The sequence below is a fragment of the Choloepus didactylus genome, chromosome 7 (genome assembly GCF_015220235.1).
Source record: "Choloepus didactylus isolate mChoDid1 chromosome 7, mChoDid1.pri, whole genome shotgun sequence".
NCBI classification, from domain to species: Eukaryota; Metazoa; Chordata; class Mammalia; order Pilosa; family Megalonychidae; genus Choloepus; species Choloepus didactylus.
The window spans coordinates 116,974,737-116,996,973 of NC_051313.1; the positions used below are offsets into that span (position 1 = coordinate 116,974,737).

The window sequence follows — 22,237 nt, forward strand, 5'->3', positions numbered from 1 at the left end:
CAGCTGTATCTCCTCAATGAGAAGGCAGAAGAGGCAGAGGGAGAGGAACAAAAGTACATTCTAAAGTTCTAGCTGTAGAAAACAGATATTCTTAAGTATGTGGGTGAAATCTCTTCTCGTTACAAGAGACAAAATGATAAACTGGACTTCATTAAAATTAATAATTTCTAGTCAACAACAAAAAACATCATTCAGAGTGAAAGGGAACCCACAGAGTAGAAGATATTTGCAATACATATATCTAACAAAGGACTTGTTTCCACAGTATATAAAGAACTTCTACAAATCAATAAGAAAAAGGCAGACAACCCATCAGATAAATAGGAAAAAGACTATTTGGATATGTTTGGTTATGAAAAGGAAACCCAAAATTCCAATAAACTAATAATCAGGAAATGAAAATTAAAACCAAAGTTTGATACAGCCACATACCCAACAAAATGGCTAAAATAAAATGACAGACAATACCAAGTGTTACTAAGAACATAAAGCAAGTGGACTCTTAGGCACTGCTAGTAGGAAAAGCAGTACAATCATGTTGGAAAACTGGCAGCACTACCAAAGCAAAACAGATCACAGCATATGACTCAGAAACCCTATTGTTAGGTATATATAAAACAGAAATGTGTATACACACACACACACACACACACACATATGTTCACCAAGAGACAGGTACAGTAATGTTCACAGCAGCCACATGGGTTTTGACAAATGTGTGGTCATGTTTGGACCTCCACAGTTATGATACAGAACAGTTCTATATAGCAACACTATACTTAATACCTAGAAACTAGGAAGAAAACACAAATGTCCACCACAACAGTATAGGCAAATTGTAGCATATTCAGTAATGAGAATGAATGCAACAACATGGATGACTCACACAAACATAATGTTGAGGAAAGTAGCTAGACAGTTACATACTATACAATTACATTTATATAACTTTGTAAAAGAGACAAAATTAATCTATGGTATTTGGGATGAATAGTAATAAGAAGGAGTCAAGGAGGCTTCTGGGAATCTGGAAACAATCTGTTTCTTGACGTGTTAACTTTGTACAAAAAAATACTAGCACTAAAATATGTTACACTTCAATATAACGTACAAGAAACTATACTGAAATACCATGTGTCATCAATCAGACTGGTCAAAAATCTTAAAGTTTAACAAATTGGTGGGAATGCAAAATGATGTAATCCCATATAGATGGGAATTTAACCATATCTATCAAAATTATACATGCTCTTGCCCTTTGTCTAATCAGTCCCACTTCTAGGAATCTATCCAAAAAAGACAATGGAAAAAAAAGTGGAAACCACAGAAATGTACAACAGTTGATGAAAGGATAAACAAAATGTGGTATATCATGCAATGGAATATTACTCAACTGTAAAAAAAAAAAAAAATGAAGTACTGATACACACTACAATCTGGATGAACCTTGAAAACATTTTGCTAAGTGAAAGAAGCCAGTCATAAAAGTTCATATATTGTATGATTCCATTTATGTAAAATGTTCATAAAAGGCAAACCAAGAGACTAAAAGTAGATTAGTAATTGCCTAGGACGAAGGAGAATGGGGAGTGGACTGCTAAGACATATAGGGTTTCTTTCTGGAGTAATGAAAATGTTCTAAAATTGACTGTGGTGGTGGTTGTACAATCCAGTGAATCACTTAATTGCACATTTATATGGATGAATTTCATGGTATGTTTTTTAAAAATATGCTAAGAAATACTAAGTGACTTGTGAGCAAGGCCATTCATTGCTACACTATTTATAACAGCAAAAAAACAAAAACAAAAAAAAACAGGAAACAACCCAAATGTCCATCAGTAGAGAACTAGTTAAACAAATTACGGTGACTCCACAAAATAAGCAAACTCTGCAGCTGTAAAAGGATTAAGGAACTTCTCTATCTACTTCTATGGACTTATCTCCATTATATATATATATATATATATATATATATATATATATATATATATTTACATTTTTTATTGTGAAATATAACATAGATACAGAAAAGTGGTAACTTTCAAAGTACAATTCAACAAGTAGTTAAAGAGCAAATTTCAAAGAATGTTATGGGTTACGGTTCCACAATTTCAGTTATTTCCTTACTGCAATGTATAACATATATACAGAAAGCTGATATCCAGTATTTATTTTTAAATGAAAAAAGCAATATGGAGTAAAGTAGATGTAGTATGCTACATTTTGTGTAAGAAAGGGGGTAGGGACAATACAATTATAATACATAAGACATACTGTGCCAGTTTGGAAGTATTATGTCCCCCCCGAACGCTATGCTCTTTGATGCAATCTTGTGGGGGGAGATGTATTAGTGTTGATTAGGTTGGATCCTTTTGATTGAGTGTTTCCATGGAGATGTGACCCACACAACTGTGAGTGACACTTTTGATTAGGGTGTTACCTCTTGACTGGATGTTTCCATGGAGCTGTGGCCCCACCCATTCAGCGTGAGTCTTGATTAGTTCACTGGAGTCTTACAAAAGAACTCACAAACAGAAGGAGCTGCAGCTGAGAGAGGTATTCTGAAGACAGCTGTTGAAAGCTGATGCTGACATTTTGGAGAACGCCATTTTGAAATGCAACCTGAGAGCAAGCAGATGCCAGCCACGTGCCTTCCCAGCTAACAAAGGTTTTCTGGGTGCTAATAGCCTTTCTCCAGTGAAGGTACCCTATTGTTGATGCCTTACCTTGGATACTTTATGGCCTTAAGACTATAACTTCGTAACCAAATAAACCCTGCTTTATAAAAGCCAATCCATTTCTGGTGTTTTGCAAAATAGCAGCATTAGCAAACCAGAACACATACCTTGTTTTATAGTTTTAGCTTTGGGACTCTAATTTTATATATTTTTTTAAATTAAAAAATAAAAAAAACTGAAACAAACCAATCTTTTTTTATGTCAAAAAAAATTTGAGACAATTTGGAAAAACTGAAAATGAAGTAGATATCACATATTACAAAATTCTTATTAATTATATTGTGCCAGTTTGAATGTATTATGTCCCCCCAAACACCATTATCTTTGATGTAATCTTGTGTGGGTGGACCTATCAATGTTAATTGGACTGTAATTCTTTGAGTGTTTCCATGGAGATGTGCCCCACCCAACTATACGTGATAACTCTGATGAGATATTTCCATGGAGGCGTGGCCCCACCCATTCAGGGTGGGCCTTGATTAGTGGAGCCATATAAATGGGCTGACAAACAGAAGGAACTCAGTGCAGCTGCAGCTGTGAGTGATGTTTTGAAGAGGAACTACAGCCAAGAGGGACACTTTGAAGAAAGCACAGGAGCTGCAGATGAGAAACAGTTTGAAAATGGCCATTGAAAGCAGACCCTTGCTCCGGAGGAGCTGAGAGAGGACAAATAGTCCAAGTCCAACTAAGAGTGACATTTTTGAGGAACTGCAGCCTAGAGAGGAACGTCCTGGGAGAAAGCCATTTTGAAACCAGAACTTTGGAGTAGACACCAGCCACATGCCTTCCCAGCTAACAGAGGTTTTCCGGACACCATTGGCCATCCTTCAGTGAAGGTACCCGATTGCTGATGTGTTACTTTGGACAGTTTATGGCCTTAAGACTATAACTGTGTAACCAAATAAACCCCCTTTTATAAAAGCCAATCCATCTCTGGTGTTTTGCATTCCGGCAGCATTAGCAAACTAGAACATATATTGAGTGTGATAATAGTTCTGTGAGTTTCTTTCTTTTTTTTTCAATCCTTGTCTGTTAAAGATACTTGACACAGAAGTATCTACAGGTAGAATCATATAGTGTCTGGGATTTGCTTTAAAGTAGTACAACACAGACACACACACATACACACACACGGAGGCAGGGGAAAGATGAAAAAAGAATAGCAAGATCTTGAGCACATGATGATTCATTATACTTTCCTCCCTATTTTAGAGTACGTTTAAAGATCTCCATAATAAAATTTTTTAATTTATTTATTTTTAATTAAAAGGCAGTCTGGAGCGATTAATATGTTGGAAATAATAGAGCTCAAAGCTACTGACCTCTGTCCTGAAGCAAGGGCAATGGGAGACTGTCCATTTGGGGGCCGAGGCTCCTCACATGTTTTCATCTCCACCTCTACCTTATCCAGACACTGAAATAAAAGTCATGAAAAGCTAAATGTCTACACAAAAAACACACACAGCACCAAGGAATATGGAACAGACCGTGTCTTATTCATCCCTGTGCTCCAGTGGCTAGTCACGTGCAGGGCTCACAGTAAGCAGACAACAAATGTTTGTTGAAATAATAAATGAACAAACGAATTCAAGGAGCAGCCTCATCTTCCCCCTTTCATTTCCATTAGAAGCAGATCCCATGACAAACATGCTCACAGCAGAAAGGTATAAGACAAATCCAAGTTACAGGGATAGTACTGTTCCTGGGGATTTAGTCTTTGGGGTAAACATTTGCATAAGTCAGTTCCCAAAAGGCATTCAGCTGATAATCACCCAATAGTCAACAAGAACAAAGTTTCTAATTTTTCCTCTGTCAGGATACCAAGAAAAAATAAGAAAATATAAGGGTAGAGCCTAGTCATTAAAACTTGTTTAAGAAGCTCAGAGTCCTGTGTCTTGTCCCTTAGTGCTAATTCCTAAACCACAAAGAAATTCCAGCATAAGCCCAGACAATAATCCCTCTATCTCAGAGAGAAGCCTATGGGACCAGTCAGAAGCACCCAAAACTCCCAAAAGCCTGTCCAGACTCCTCCTGAACTTCTTTAAATCATTTAAAAACTTACCCCAGCCATCCCCATTTGATTATTTACAATCAAGAAAGGTCATTACCAAGCAAATTGGATGCGTCTTCAACTTTGTCCACTGGATCTGAAAGAGGAAAGGAAAGACTCAGGGCTGTGGGACCCAGCCCTCCAGAAGGCAGGCCTACTCATCACAGAGAGCAGCGGCATTCTGACCCCCATTCTCACCCGGATGGAGGCCCTGTTGCAGTAGACCCGAGTGATGGCCAACCAGGTGGGCAGCTCCAGCACATTCTGTAGAACCTCTTCATCCAGCTCCAGGTTGGTCAGCTGGCCCTCCCCTTTCAGGGTGCTCAAGTTGATTTTGTCCGGGGAAAGATTCTTAGTGAACCTGGAAAGAGTGTTGATGAGAAGCTATTACTTCCATGGGAATCTGCTAAATAGATAGAGCCAACAACACTTCTGATTTTGGAGAAAAGAGAAAATTAAAGAATAAATATTGACTAATGACTACACTATCTTTACTTATGATTGTGTAACTGTCCAACTCAAGAAATGACAATTGGGGATTCTAGGAAAATGTCTGTAGCAGTGGCAGCACAAAATTTGGATACTCCCAAATCCCCAAATAAAAACAAGACAGAGAAACTATATAGCAAAATAAAAACACAAAAATAACATTTAAAGCAAATCTAGGTCCCAGATTAAGATGGAGAATGAGAAGCTTCAGGGCTCTGTCCCCCCACAGAAGAAACTTTGAACAACCAACAAGAACTGGCAGAAACATCTTTCTCAAAGTTCTAGAAAACACTCAAAGGACTGCAGGAACAGGATGAGTGACAAATCAAGAAAAAGGCTTAATAAAAGTGGTAAGATCTCTTGGCACCCAGGCTGGCTCTTCCCTCACCTCTCACCAGCTAGGGTGGAGGCAGCCTTTGCTCCCAGTGCAGATCCCTGGATCCAATTCCAGAATGAGCAGAGTAACCTTTGCACACATACTAGAAGCATGTATGTCTGGTGGCGGTCTGTCCCAGAACTTGCCTTGGATCTAGAAGGTGGCACACAAAGCTCTCATACAGAATGCTATGCAAGAGGACTCAAGTGGCTGCCTGGGGTAAGGGAATGCTAGCTATTGGATATACAGTGCAGTGCCCAGGACTGTGAGGAAACTGTTTCCTAGATAATAGAGGACATTCAGAACCCATATACGGGGGAATTTCTAGGGCCACATGTGCATGCCTAAGACAAGACACATAGGCAGAAAGGATCAGGGAGGCCTCTATGAGCTATTCTCTGAACTCATTGTATAGATAAGCTAAGAAGAAGAGCACCTGTGCAGGTCAAGCTGCAAAGACTGGAAAAGTTGTTTTCTTTTTTTCCATCTTTTTCTTCTTCCTTTTTTGGGGGTGGGGGTGAGTAGGGGGTAGTTCTAGCTCCTAGAAATAAAAGAAAGCTCTGTCATAACATTAGCTAGATAAAGCTTAAGGAACAGAAGCTTCACAGTTGAAATTCCATTGACAACATACCATTAAAATATCCAAATTGCCAGGTTTCAACAAAAGGTTTCAAAACATACACAAAAATAGGAAGCGATGGCCCAAGCAAAGGAAAAAATTAAAGCATTAGAAACCAACAATGAGAAGGACAAGACCAGGAAGACTGGGACAACAGAGACAAACACTTGAAAACAATGGCCCTAAATATGCCCAGAGCTAAAGGAAAACATGGATAAAGAACAAAGGAAATCAGGAAAATGATAAATTGAACACAAAAGAGATTAACCAATAGAGAGATGGAAATTATGAAAAGGAATCAAACAGAGCTAAAGACCTCAGTAACAGAAAAGAAAAGTTCCCTAAAGGGATTTAACAACAGATTGAAGCTGGCAGAATAAACAATCAGGGAGTTTGAAGATAAGAAAATTGAAATCCTCTAGTCTGAGGAACAGAAGGAAGAATGAAGACAAGTGAACAGAGCCTAAGAAACCTGTGAGACACCATGAAGCATACCAATATACACAATGTTGGAGCCCAAAAGGAGAAGAGAGAGAGAAAAGAAATTTAAAGAAATAATGGCTGACAACTTCCCCAATTTAACATAAGGCATGAATATGCACAAGCAACACACTCGATGAACTCCAAACATGATAAATCCAAATATACCCATGCTGTGGCATATTATAATAAAATTGTCAAATGCTAAAGCTAAAAAGAGAATTATAAAAGCCAGAAAAGAGAAGTAACATGTCATGTACAAAGGAGCTTCAATAAGATTGAGTGCCAATTTCTCTTCAGAAACCATGGAGGCACGCAGGCCGTGGGGAGACATATTTAAACTAAAAACCTGCCAAACAAGATTTCTATATCTGGCAAAACTGTCTTTCAAAAATGAGAGAAGGATTAAGACATTCCCAGATAAACAAAATCTGAGGGAGTTCATCACAACTAGACCAGCCCTACAAGAGATGCTAAAGAGAGTTCTGCAGGTTGAAAGGAAAGAATAATAGACAATAGCTCGAAGCTGCATGAAGAAATAAAGATCTCTGGTGGATGTAATGAGGGGGTTAAATATAATGCCAGTACTATTGTATTTTCTTATTTGTAACTCCACTTTTTACTTTCTACAGGATCTAAAAGGCAAGTGCATAAAATGCAATGATAAACCAGTGGTTTGGGACTCATAATGTGTAAACACGTAATTTGTCAAAAGAACTACATAGGAGTAGGGGGACAAAGGGGTATAGGAACATAGAGTATGTATGCTATTTAAGATAAATTGATATCAAAGCAAACGAGAATGTTATAGATTTAGGATGTTCAATTTAAGGTCCATGACAACTATAAGGAAAATACTGGAGAATATGCAAGCTCATAAAGAAAAAAATTGAGAGTATAGGTTGCCAATGGCAGTGGCCAGCAGGAATGGGAAGTTAATACAAAGTGGGTTTGGGGTTTCTGTTTGGGAAGATAGGAAAGTTTTAGTGATGGAAGTTGGTGAAGGGAGGGCACCACAACATAGTGAATGTGACTCATCCCACGGAATCATATGCTTGGGCGTGGTTGCGATGAAAAAGATTATGTTGTATGTATGTTCCCACAATAAAAAAAAAAGAAGAGAAAAAACAACTAAAAAGACGATGACAATTAAAGGCAGTGTATGATCCTGGACTGCACCTAACAAGGGAGGAGAGGAGGCTTAAAAGGACATTACTGGGACATATGAAAAAATTGGCATATGGATTTTAAGTTTTATGTTATTAAATTTCTTGAACTTGATAGCTGCACTTTGGGGTGGATACATAAGAGAATATCCTTGTTCTTAGGAAATGTACATGGTAGTAGTATTAAGTGTTCAAGAAGCATGATGTATACATCCTACACTCAAGTATTCAGAAAATGGATTGATAGATCAATAGATTGATGGATTTATAGACTGATGAACAGATAGAATGATACGATAAATGTGGCAAAATGTTAAAATTGGTGGATCTAGGTATCCAGGAGATAGGGATATATTGGAGTTGTCTGTATGGGGTGTGCATTATTTTTGTAACTGCCCAGTAAGATTGAAAGTATTTCAATATAAAAAAATTTAACATTTAAAAAAAAAAAGAGAGAGGGATTAAGGCATTCCAAGATAAACAAAAGCTGAGGGACTCTGTCACCACTAGACCAGACCTACAAGAGACGGTAAAAGGAGTTCTATAGCTTGAAAGGAAAGAACACTAGATAACTGCCTGAAGCCACACAAAGAAAAAAGATCTCCAGTGAGAGTACGACATGAGTACATATAAATGTCATTCCTATTGTATTTTGGGTTTGTAACTCCACTTTTTATTTCCTACAGGATCTAAAAGGCAAATGCATAGTATGTAATTAGAAATCAGTGGTTTGGGGCTCATAATGCATAAACATGTAATCTGTGATAAGAACGACATAAAGGTGGGAGGATGAAGGGATACAGGAACATAGAGAATGTATGCTATTGAAAGTAGGTTGGTATCAAAGCAAACACAATTGTTGGAGATTCAGGATGTTAAATTTAAGCCCCATAATAACCATGAAGAAAGTATCAGAGAATATGAAAACTCACACAGACAGAAAGCAGAGTACAAATTACCTGGGATGGGGGGCAGGAGCAATGGGGAGTAAAAGTAAAATGTGTGCAGGGTTTCTCATTGGGGTGAAGGGAAAGTTCAAGCAATGGATGTGGTGAGGGTACTGCAACATTAATCCCACTTAATGGAATGTTGATATGTTTCCACAATTTAAAAAAAGAGAAAGATACACTAAAGAGATGACGACAATTAAATGCAATACATGATACTGGATAGAATATAACCAATGACACCACTGTATATATGTGACTAGAATAAAGTTTTAAAAAACCCACAGGACTTTACCACACAAATCCTGATCCCTAATGTTGACTATGGCTATAATTAACAGTACGATTACAATAATATTCTTTAATCTGTAACAAAGGTATCACACTAACGCAAAGTGTTAATAAAAGGGAGGGTATATGGGAAATCTGTATATTCTGCATGTGTTTTCTGTAAACCTAAGACTTCTTTAACTAAATATATATATATATATATATATATAAAGAATGCAGGTGAAAGGTTCCAAAGGACATTATTGGGTTGTAAGAAAAAAGTGAATTACAGAATGTAAGCTTTCTATCAATGTTAAATTTCTTGAGCTGACAATTATACTTAAGGTGATTACATAAGTGAATATCCTTGTTCATAAGGAATGTACATGGAAGTATTATATGTTCGAGGAATATGATGTGTGCAACCTGCTCTCAAATGTTTAGATAATAGATAAATGATAGGGAGAGAAATACATAGAGAGCTAGAGATGGATACAACAAATGGGGGAAAATGTTAAAATTGGTGGATCTGGGTACCCGGAGGGATGAAGAGTTAACATTTTCTGTATTGGGGTTTGTATTATTTTTGCAACTGTCTTATAAGCTTGAAATTATTTCAAAATAAAAAGTTAAAAAAACAAAACAAACCAAAACTAGATGATGTAGTATATACATACAATGCAATATTAATAAACCTTAAAAAGGAATGATACATCCTATAACATGGATGAGCCTTAAAGATATCATGTTATGTGAAATAAGCCAGACACAAAAGTACAAATATTGTATGATCTCACTCATATTAAATAATTAGAATAAACAAATTCATAGAGTCAGAAACTAGAATACAGGTTACCAGGAGCCAGGGTGGGGGTGAGGAATGAGGAGTCAATGCTTAAATTGTACAGAGTTTCTTTTTGGGATGATTGAAATGTTTTGGTAATGATGGTCGTGATGTAGCAGAACATTATGAACATAATTAACAGCACTGAATTATATATTTGAATGTGGTTAAAAGGGGAAATTTTAGTTGTATATATGTTACCACAATAAAATAAAGAAGTAAAATAAAATAAAATTTAAAAATATATAGATGATAAAGAATCCTCATAAACTCACAAATACCAATGGGTGGGGAAAAACATCAACAGCCATGAGGAGTGCCATAAACAGCTGTGCAGAACAAAGTGGGAAGCAATAGGGCATCTGACGAACCCGAGGATAGGAGAAACCCAAAATAGCCAGATTAGTCAATAAAAAGCAAAGTGGGCCAATTTGAGGGCAGCAACTAAAACTGGGAAGGGTTTTGTCCACTGAAAGGGGTCCCTAGTAAGGACTAAAGGGACTAGAGCACTCTAGCCAATATAATTACCCTATAAGCTCACTAAATAGATCCTTACAAGGCTCCTTGCTGAGACAAGAGCCCCACACTGAGAAGATACTGCTAATAGTAAAATAAAAATTAAGCAAGATAGGGATAAAAGAAATGAAGAAAAGAGATGGTCCAAATGAAAGTGGGGAAAGGGAAAAGACCAGGATATCTCAGAAAGGAAGCTATTATATTTTACTTGAAACAACAGAAGCAGGAGCTAGTTAGTTAGCAAAAACTATCTGAACCAAGTCTCTTCAAAAGTTCAGGAAAATTGGGGTGACGTCATCAACATGGCAACAAAAACAGCTACTGAAAACTTCTCTCCAGAGATTCAATGAAAAAAAGGACAAGTCTGAATTGTTTGAAACTCTGGAAATGGATATAGACTGGAGAAGTTCCCTGCAAATGCCGAATTGAAGAAAGAGAAGAAATATCAGGTAGGAATCTTCTGTCCCAGACCAGCCAGTCCTCTCTTCTCCCCCTCAGTCTCCATGTGGGAAAGGCACAGAATCAGCAGACGGGACCCATCCCACCATAGACAAAGACTACAAAATCTCTCACAGCAGTGAGACAAAACCCCACCACTTGAAGACCAGGGGGACAGGGGAGGACATTTCAAGGCTGAGGTCAGTAAGGGACAAAAAGACTGAGAAAACAAGGCCTGACACTGTTTCCAACCTGGGTCTGAAAGCCCTTCCCCCACCCTTGAGGGAAGCAGCAGCCAGGGGTCATTTCCTTGCCCAGCGGACAGCTGGAGTACTGGGTCACTGAGAGAGTATTTTGCCACAGGTGGAGCCCCATATCGAGCCAGATTTTGGCCGGCAAAGTGAGGGCATAGGAATCCCGCAGTTTCTGCTCACCTGTGTAGATGCTCCCTGTGCTCAAAGCCAAAGCAGCTTCTGAGGTCAATTAAGTTAACGAACAGTGCTGTCTGCTGGACAGCCCAGAAGGTGTAAGGGAATTGAAAAACTTTTAAAAAGATGCTTCAGACCCTTTCTTGGGATGACAGGAACTGGTCTACATGCCCTGTACAGAAACCTGGCCCTGTTTCAGCTGAGAAATACGAAAGATCCAACTGTTAAAGCCAGCCTCTAAAACAAACCCAGGTCTTGCAGTCTGCTGATTCTGTGCCACTAGAAGCCAGCACATCTGTACTATCACACACAATGAACTTGCTGCGGTTCCTGGTGCCTAACTCCCATCCCTGTGGCAGGCCACGGTGGGTGCCTCATTTTGGAGGGAATACTGGGCAGCAAAGCCAAAGTGACAACTGGCCAGCAAGAGAAACAAAGAAAAGATAGAGATCAAAGACAACCAATAGGAAAACCCTATAAAAAGAGAGAAAACAACCTCCAGAATAAATTAATCAAGAAAAGCAGATGCCTAGACAGCAAAAAATTACAAACTATGCCAGAAAACATGAAGATATGGCCCAGTCAAAGGAACAAACTAACATCTCAACTGACATTCAGGAGTTGAAATAACTAATTAAAGATGTTCAAACAAATCTTCTAAATCAAATCAACAAGTGAAAAGAAAATGTGATAAGAGAGATGACGGATATAAAGAAGACCCTGGGTGACCATAACGAAGAATTTGTAAACTTGAAAAAACAAATGGCAGAACTTACGGGAATGAAGGAAACAATAGAAGAGATGAAAAACACAATGGAGACATACTTGGAGAGGCAGAAGAAAGCATCAGTGAACCAGAATACAGGATATATTTGAAATCCTACACACAAAAGAACAGATAGGGAAAAGAATGGAAACATATGAGCAGGGTCTCAGGGAACTGAATGACAACATGAAGCACATGAATATACATGTTCTAGGTGTCCCAGAAGGAGAAGAGAAGGGAAAAGCAGCAGAAAGAATAACAGAGGAAATAATCAATGCAAATTTCCCAGCTCTTATGAAAGACATAAAATTACAAGTCCCGAAGCACAGCATACTCTAAACAGAATTGATCCAAATAGACCTACTCCAAGACACTTACTTATCAGATTTTCAAATGTCAAAGACAGAGAGAATTCTGAAAGCAGCAAGAGAAAAGCAATCCATCACATACAAGGGAAACTCAAAAAGACTAAGTGCGGATCTCTCAGCAGAAACCATGGTGGCGAGAAGGCAGTGGTATGATATATTCAAGATGCTTAAAGAGAAAAACTGCCAACCAAGAATTTTATATCTGGCAAAACTGACCTTCAAACATGAGGGAGAGTTTAAAATATTCTTGGACAAACAGATACTGAGAGAGTTTGTGAACAAGAAATCTGCTCTACAGGAAATACTAAAGGGAGTGCTACAGACAGGAAAAGACAGAAAAATAGAAGATTGCAGAAGAGTGTAGAAATGAAGATATCAGGAGATAGAAAGAGGGTAGAGATCAGGGCATTTGATGCTGAAGGAGTACAAAATGCTCAAGAGGACTGACTATAGATTCAGAAATGGATAGCGCAATATTGTATGATAGTAGCACAATATTGTAAGTACACTGAACAAAGAGGACTGTGAGTATGGTTGAAAGAGGAAGATTGGGGTAGTACGAGACTAGAAGTAAAGATAGAAGATAAAGACTGGAATGGTATAACTTAGTGAAACCTAGAGTGGTGAATCACTGTGATTAAATGTACAAATATAAGACTGTTTTTACATGAGGGAGAACAAATGATTGTCAGCTTTGCAAGATGTTGAAAATGGGATGGTATTGGAGAAAAATACAATCAATGCAAACCACAGCCTATAGTTAACAGTAACACTGTAATATGCTTCCAGTAATTGTAACAAAGGCAATATATTAAAGCTAAACGTAAGAGGGGGATATAAGGGAGAGGTATGGGACTCTCGGCATTGGTGATGTTGTCTGACCTTTTCATTGTATTTTATCTTTTTTTAATCATCATCTTTTTTCGTTTTTCTTTTTTCTTTTTTCTTTTCCTCTTTCTTTGTGGAAGAAATAGAAATGTCCTCATATAGATTGTGGTGGTGAATGCGTAACTATGTGATTATACTGGGAACCGTGTTTTTTTTTTTTTTTTTATTGAGATATATTCACATACCACGCAGTCATACAAAACAAATCGTACTTTCGATTGTTTACAGTACCATTACATAGTTGTACATTCATCACCTAAATCAATCCCTGACACCTTCATTAGCACACACACAAAAATAACAAGAATAATAATTAGAGTGGAAAAGAGCAATTGAAGTAAAAAAGAACACTGGGTACCTTTGTCTGTTTGTTTCCTTCCCCTATTTTTCTACTCATCCATCCATAAACTAGACAAAGTGGAGTGTGGTCCTTATGGCTTTCCCAATCCCATTGACACCCCTCATAAGCTACATTTTTATACAACTGTCTTCGAGATTCATGGGTTCTGGGTTGTAGTTTGATAGTTTCAGGTATCCACCACCAGCTACCCCAATTCTTTAGAACCTAAAAAGGGTTGTCTAAATTGTGCGTAAGAATGCCCACCAGAGTGACCTCTCGGCTCATTTTGGAATCTCTCTGCCACTGAAGCTTATTTCATTTCCTTTCACATCCCCCTTTTGGTCAAGAAGATGTTCTCCGTCCCACGATGCCGGGTCTACATTCCTCCCCGGGAGTCATATTCCACGTTGCCAGGGAGATTCACTCCTCTGGGTGTCTGATCCCACGTAGGGGGGAGGGCAGTGATTTCACCTTTCAAGTTGGCTTAGCCAGAGAGAGAGGGCCACATCTGAGCAACAAAGAGGCATTCAGGAGGAGACTCTTAGGCACAAATATAGGGAGGCCTAGCCTCTCCTTTGCAGCAACCGTCTTCCCAAGGGTAAAACTTATGGTAGAGGGCTCAACCCATCAAACCACCAGTCCCCTATGTCTGTGGTCATGTTAGCAACCATGGAGGTGGGGTAGGCGAATATCCCTGCATTCTCCACAGGCTCCTCAAGGGGGCACTACATCATTTTTTTTTCCTTGTTTTTCTTTCTTTCTTTCTTTCTTTTTTTTAACTTTCCCTTCTTTTTTAAATCAACTGTATGAAAAAAAAAGTTAAAAAGAAAACAAACATACAATAAAAGAACATTTCAAAGAGACCATAACAAGGGAGTAAGAAAAAGACAACTAACCTAAGATAACTGCTTAACTTCCAACATGGAACCGTGTTTTAAAACTTCAACTTCTGTGTAAGACCAAAGCAAGAGATGTTTATTTGGTGCAAATCTCCTATTTTCTGTAGCACACTATATAATTGAACTTGTATGGTCAGTTTATTCAAACACCATAATTACATGGATCTTTGAGTAGGAAGTGAGATCTGGTTGGCTTGTACAGGTTAGCATGAAGCCCTGATACATCCCAGAGTAATTTGGGCAGAGAATAAAAATGCAAAATCCCCTTGAGGGACTGGGGGAAAATGTGGAAAAATTAAACTTCCCCACTCAGGGAATTACCAATATTCTCACAAGCATTGGGGACTACCAATTTAGAAGGCCGAGCCCTCAATCTTGGGGCTTGCCTGTATGAAGCTTGTTCCTGCAAAAGAGAGGTTAAGCCCCTTACAATTGTGCCTAACAGTCACCCCCAGAGAAACACTTTTGCTGCTCAGATGTGGCCTCTCTCTCTAAGTCAACTCTACAGGTAAACTCACTGCCCTCTCCCCTACATGAGACATGACCTTCAGGGATGTAAATCTCCCTGGCAACATGGGACATGACTCCCGGGGGGTGAACTTGGACCCAGCATTGAGCGACTGAGAAAGCCTTCTTGACCAAAAGGGGGAAGAGAAATGAAGCAAAATAAAGTTTCAATAGCTGAGAGAATTCAAATGAAGTTGAGAGGACATTATGGACATTATTCTTATGTGTTACATACATATTCCTTTTCAGTTTTTAGTGTATTGGAACAGCTAGAAGGAAATACCTGAAACTGTTGAACTGCAATCTAATAGCCCTCATGCTTGAAGATGACTGTTTAACTATATAGCTTACACAGTGTGCCCATGTGATTGTGAAAACCTTGTGGCTCACATTCCCTTTATCCAGTGTATGGACAGATGAATAGAAAAATGGGGACAAAAAGTAAATGAATAATACAGAGGGATGGGAAGGATGGGATGTTTTGGGTCTTCTTTTTTACTTTAATTTTTATTCTTATTCTTTTACAGTAATGAAAATGTTCAAAACTTAATTGTGATTAATGTACAACTATATAATGGTACTTTGAACAACTGATTGTACACTTTGGATGATTGTATGGTATGTGAATATATCTCAATAAAATCAAATTAAAAAAAAAAAAAAAGAAACACCCTCACCAAGGGAAAAAAAAGTTCAGGAAAATCAGATTCACATAAAAGTGAGCAACAGAAAAGCTATCATAAGAAAAGAGAAAATAAGGAGCATACTACAGCCATCCAGCCAAATAAAAGAATGACAATGCCAGAAAGACATACTCAAAAAACGTGTGTGTGTTTGCATATACATATTCGTAACTACAAAGTCCTATTATAAAACAGGTAAAAAATTTTAAAAAAATGATATAAAACAGAAGAACAACACAAATCAGAGTTCGAAAAGCTCAGAGACTAGGTGACAACTCAAAAAAGAATTTAAAACAAAAGAAAAAAGTCATAGAAATGAAGACTAAATTAGAAGAAACACAAGAGTGAATAGAGTAAATAATGCCTTAAGAAAAAACAAAGGTAAGAGAGAAACATTGAAAAAATCAACCAAGAATAAAGAAAGATGAAAAGAATTTGAGATAAAATGACAACTTTTGAGGTAAAGATGACAAATAGTAAAGATGGACAAAGAAGATCCAAATATGTATAATAAAAGTCCTTGAAGAAACAGACTAAACCAAGGCAACAGAACATACACCACAGACTGTAATTTGGGAGAACCTAAGATGGCGGCTAGGTGAGACAGGGCAAAATAACACCTCCGTGAAAAATACTAGATAAAAACCAGAAGGTGGCCCAGAATACCGGTTTCAGCAATGCACCAGCTGGACAAGGTCTGCTAGAACCACAGGGGCCATACACGTGCTGAAAACAGGAGTCTGCATTCTGAAACGAGTGAGTAAGCCAGCTGAAAGACCCGCAGCCACGCTGCAGTGTGGGGAAGCCAGGGGTTGGCATTTGAAGATGGACTGGTTCTTTTAAAAAAGGAGCAGCTGCATTTGCAATGGTGAAAACCACACAGTGAAGCACAGCAGCAGTCTGAGCCAGCCTCTCGGTGTCTGGCATGGAGGATAGCCTGCTGCAGATTCCCTCAAGGCCAGGGGAGCGCAGGGGAGAGCCAGAAGGAGAAAGAAACCCCGCTGCTTGCAGCCACTCCCTGGCGGGCTGGAGATACTCCTGCCCAGGGCTGTGCCCACAGCCCAGAGCAGCGCCAGTTGTCCCAGAGCTGGGAAGGAGGAACTGTGTGAGGAGAGGGAAGGGGTGGAGATGCCCCATTCAGCCATCTTTGCATCAGGCTGAGAGCATCCCTGCAAGGCCTGGTGGTCCGGGGCTTCCCTTGAGGGACAGCACGCACTTGTGATGTAGCATCGCCTTCCCTCAGCAGAGGTTCTGGAAGATCACAGCTGAGAAGGGGGGCCCACTCGGAAAACCCAGGGACGCTACGTCAATGCCAGTAGTTTGTGGGTCAGTGTCAGAGAGGATCGGGGGTAGAACGGAAATGAAGGCTTAGACTCTTGCAACAGCCTTGAATCTCTGGGAACACCTGGGAGGTTTGAATATTAAAGCTGCCCTGCCTCCCTAGCCACCCGGACACACACCCCACATTCAGGGAGGACGGCTCCAGCAACACACCCAAATTGAGTTTATCAACTGAACCCCACAAGAATCATTTCCCCCCACACACCACAAGAACAAAGTTGAGAACTGACTTGAGGGGTATAGGTGACCTGAAGATGCCATCTGCTGGTTAGTTAGAGAAAGTGTAAGCCACCAACTTGTATTTCTGAAAAATTAGATAGGTTTTTTTTTTTTTTAACTTGAAAGAACCCTATCAAGCAAAGCAAATGCCAAGAGGCCAAAAACAACAGAAAATTTTAATGCATATGATAAAACCAGATTATATGGAGAATGCAATCCCAAAGACCCAAATCAAAATATCAGAAGAGACACAGTACTTGGCACAATTAATCAAAGAACTACAATCAAGGAATGAAAACATGGCAAAGGATATAAAGGACATGAAGAAGAACATGGAACAGGATATAAGGGACATAAAGAAGACCCTAGAAGAGCATAAAGAAGACATTACAAAAGTAAATAAAAAAATAGAAGATCTTATGGAAATAAAAGAAACTGCTGGCCAAATTAAAAAGACTCTGGATACTCATAATACAAGATTAGAGGAAGCTGAACAATGACTCAGTGTCCTAGAAGTCCACAGAACAGAAAATGAAAGAGCAAAAGAAAGAATGGAGAAAAAAATCGAAAAAATTGAAATGCATCTCAGGGATACGACAGATAAAATAAAACGTCCAAACTTAACACTCATTGGTGTCCCAGAAGGGGAAGAGAAGGGTAAATGTCTGGAAAAAGTATTCAAAGAAATTGTTGGGGAAAACTTCCCAAACCTTCTACACAATATACATACACAAAGCATAAATGCCCAGCAAACTCCAAATAGAATAAATCCAAATGAACCCACTCTGAGACATATTCTGATCAGACTCTCAAATACTGAAGAGAAGGAGCAAGTTCTGAAAGCAGCAAGAGAAAAGCAATTCACCATATACAAAGGAAACAACATAAGACTAAGTTGTGACTACTCAGCGGCCACCATGGAGGCGAGAAGGCAGTGGCATGGCATATTTAAAATTCTGAGAGAGAAAAATTTCCAACCAAGAATACTTTAGCCAGCAAAACTCTCCTTGAAATTTGAGGGAGAGCTTAAATTTTTCACAGACAAACAAATGCTGGGAGATTTTGCTAATAAAAGACCTGCCCTACTTCAGATACTAAAGGGAGACCTACCAACAGAGAAACAAAGAAAGGAGAAAGAGATATAGAGAATTTTAACAGACATATATAGAATCTTACATCCCAAATTACCAAGACACTCATTTTTCTCTAGTGATCATGGATCTTTCTCCAGAATGGACTAATATGCTGGGAGATAAAACAAGCCTCAATAAATCAAAAAAAAAAAAAAAAAAAAAAAAGATTGGATATACTCAAAGCACATTCTCTGACCACAATGGAATACAAATAGAAGCCAATAATCTGTGAATTGTAACTCCACTATTTACTTCCTACATGATATAAAATACACAAACTCTAATGACAAATCAGTGGTTTTGAACTCAATGTAAAATATGTAAGTTTTGACAAGAACTATATAAAGGTGGGGGAATGGAGGAGTATAGGAGCATAGTTTATGTGTCCTATTGAAGTTAAGTTGGTATCAAAGAAAAACAAGATTGTTATGGATTTAAGAATTTAATTTTAAGCCACAGAGTAAACACAAAGAAATTATCAGAGAATATGTCCAGAGAGATGAAAAGTAGAGTATGGGTTAAGAGAAATGGGGGAAGGGGCAATGGGGAGTTAAGAAATGAGTGTAGGGTTGCTGTTTGAGGTTAAGGGAAATTTCTAGTAATGGATGATGGGAAAGAGATAGCATTACAACATTCTAAATGTGATTAATCCCACTAATGGAATGCTAGGTAGGGTGCAGAATGGGAAGATTTAGGCTGTATATACATTTCCACAATTGAGAAAAAAAAAAAAGGACAGTCTGAATAGATGACAATTGAATGCCAAGGATGACCCTGGATGGGTTCTGAGGATGGAGGACAGGCGGCTCAAAGGGACACAGTTGAGGCATAGGAGAAAAAAAAAAAGGAAATATAGAATGTATGCTTTGTATCAATGTTGAATCTCTAGTACTTCTTAGCTACATTAAAGGGGATTGCATAAAAGAATGTTCTTGTTCATGGGAACTGTATATGTGAATTACAGTGTTTGTTCAAGGATGGGTGCAGCTAGCTCTCATATGTTCAGAAGACAGAGCAATAGATGATGGATGATAGATAGGGAGGGAGGGGAAAAAGGCCGGTGTGACAGCATGTTAAAGTTGGTAGATTGGGGTATCAGGGGAGGGGGGTCAGGGTATGCTGGAGTTCTGTGTATGGGGTTTGTATTGTTTTTGCAACTGTTCCTATAACTTTGAATTTATTTCAAAATAAAATAAAATTAAAAGAAAAAAAAACTGTAATTCAAGAACTTTTCTGAAATAAAATATTTAAAACTACAACTGAAAACATACATCATGTACCTGAGAATATCACTCCAAAACAATATCAAGTTATTCTCTAGTAAAATTAATGAACATGTAATGTATAAGAAAAAACTGATTATTAACAACACATTTTGACAACAATACTTTATGCCAGGAGAAAACTGAATAACATATTTAAAATACTCAAGAAAGAAAACTCAGGCTAAGATTTTATATCAAGAAAAATGATCTTCAAGTATAAAAAGACCACACAAATTGTTATCAACATGCAAGAACCTGGAGATTATTGTTCACAAAAGAATCTACTAGAGTCTATTAGAGAACAGTCTTCAGCCAACAAAAAATGTCTAGAGAAATATCAACATAAGGACTGATGGTGAAGATTAAATATATAGTTACTTCTATATATAAAACTAAATGAGGGTTAAAAGAGTGAGATTATAATATGCAATGGTTATTTGACAAGGTAGCTATAGTACCACCATTTTTTTAAATGGAGGAAGAATGGAATAGCAAATGCCAAAAAAATTTTATAATTATTTTCAGTAATTGTAACTGTTAGTAGTATTATTAGATATTGTTATTCTATTCTGAGACTGTTGCATGGGTAAAATGGAATAATGTGAGAACCAGGATTCCTGTTGTAGAAGATATAATATAGAAGAGTTAGGTAAAAATCCTGTAATCCTGAATCTGAACTAGAAATACTAGTAATAACTCACAAGGTCTTTCTTACCCCTCTCTCTTTTTCTCTCTCTCCATCCTATACACACATCCTCACTGTGTCCACTGCAAATATCTAAGAAACAATGACCAACTCAGTAGGAATGGGCAAACCTAGCACTCAGCTGTGATCTTAAAATACCATTTCCTATAAATAGAAAACAGGGGTTCTTGGCGGAATAATTTATTCCAAGCCTGGAGCAGGAAACATACAAGACAAACCTGAAACATCTTGTCATAAAAGATAGCAAGGAAGCTAGCAAAGACTACTAGACTCAGGTCAAAAGAACACAAAAGCTAACTTGAAGAGCCTCCCACTGGCAAAAGACGGGATAAATTAAGCTTCAATAAGGATAAGTATGGCAATGGATTGAAATTAATCAAATATATTTAAATTTATGAGTTCATAATGATAATTTTAAAATTATTTGGTCATCTTCTGAGAATGACAGGTAAATCACCTCATTATCTTAAAAACTGGCAAAATAAAAGAATCAAGCATTTACTCTGCCTTTCCTATAGAAACTTATCACTAGGTGACCAAACTAAATTAAGGAAGATTCACCAAGTTACCGGGTCCAGCTGCCAATCTGCAGGAAATACAGAGGATAGAAGAAAATGCTAAATTGCACCATTTAAGTATGCAATCAACAAAATCCAGGCTGTGGGAAACTCTATACATCAGATGGCCTTGACATAACAATTCACACAACCATACAGTGAGTCTTATCACTATTCCACAATCCCTGTCTGCTGTCTTTACTCGTGTGTTCTTGTCACCAAGTGGCTTTGCCTCAGCATCCTCTTCATCACTAAATGCCAACTCAAAACTTCTCAATGAGGCCTTCTTTCCCTAATTATTGCAACTCACATTAATTTCTTTTCTTCTTCATTCCCAAAATCTGTAGCACACATTAGGATCATAATCATAGAATGTCTTAGGATGTTTCCTAATTCTCCTATGTGTTAGCCAAATGTGCTCAATTAGATGGTAAATTCTTTGAGGTCAGGGACTTAGTCCTAGCCTTCTCTTCTAATCAAAATGGTTACCTGACAGAATTTTGGGCCCACACACCTCTTGGACATCTGCCTGCTGACTAACAACTTCCAACTTCCTTCCATCATCTTTCTGGCTAGATCAACTCAAGGCCAGCTCCTTTAGGAGAACTCTCTCTCGTATGATAAACTGTCTAGATGAATGTCATCCCTGTAATTCTCACAGTTGCTGCCTCTCATGGCCACTATTTTCCACTCCAATGATGAACTATACTTTGCCCTCCATCTTTAACTGTACTTAGCCCTTACATATTTCAGATGTTCATAATTGACTTTGTCCCTTACATATTTTAGACATTAATAATTGACTTTAGAGTTATACACTGTTTATCAACCGTACCAGTCTGAATGTATTATGCCCTCCCAAACGCCATTATCTTTGATGTAATCTTGTGTGGGCAGACCTATCAGTATTAATTAGATGTAATTCTTTTGAGTGTTTCCATGGAGATGCGCCCTACCCAACTGTGGGTGATGACTCTGATTGGATAATTTCCTTGGAGGTGTTGGCCCGCCCATTCAGGGTGGGTCTGAATTAAATTTCTGAAGCACCGTATAAGCTCAGACAGAAGGAGCAAGCTGCTACAGCCAAGAGGGACACTTTGAAGAAAGCACAGGAGCTGCAGATGAGAGACAGTTTGAAGACAGCCGTTGAAAGCAGACTCTAGCTCCAGAGAAGCTAAGAGAGGACAAATAGCCCAAGTGC

The 22,237-nt window shown here is 38.3% G+C and overlaps 1 protein-coding gene across 4 annotated transcripts in view; it reads right to left on the bottom strand.

The window, feature by feature from the left end:
• The window catches only part of UHRF1BP1 (UHRF1 binding protein 1), a 95,089-nt gene that overhangs the window by 29,600 nt on the left and 43,252 nt on the right, over positions 1 to 22,237 (bottom strand). For 2 of the 4 annotated variants that reach the window (XM_037843464.1, XM_037843465.1), the window contains exons 2-4: positions 4,990 to 5,152; positions 4,850 to 4,888; positions 4,064 to 4,155 (exon numbers count right to left, since the gene is read on the bottom strand). The exons of 1 other annotated variant lie outside the window; for it this stretch is intronic. In XM_037843464.1, the coding sequence (XP_037699392.1) occupies positions 4,064 to 4,155; positions 4,850 to 4,888; positions 4,990 to 5,152 (294 nt within the window). Of the gene's footprint in view, positions 1 to 4,063; positions 4,156 to 4,849; positions 4,889 to 4,989; positions 5,153 to 22,237 lie in introns of those variants that run through there. One more of the 4 variants, XM_037843467.1, reaches the window with a different exon arrangement.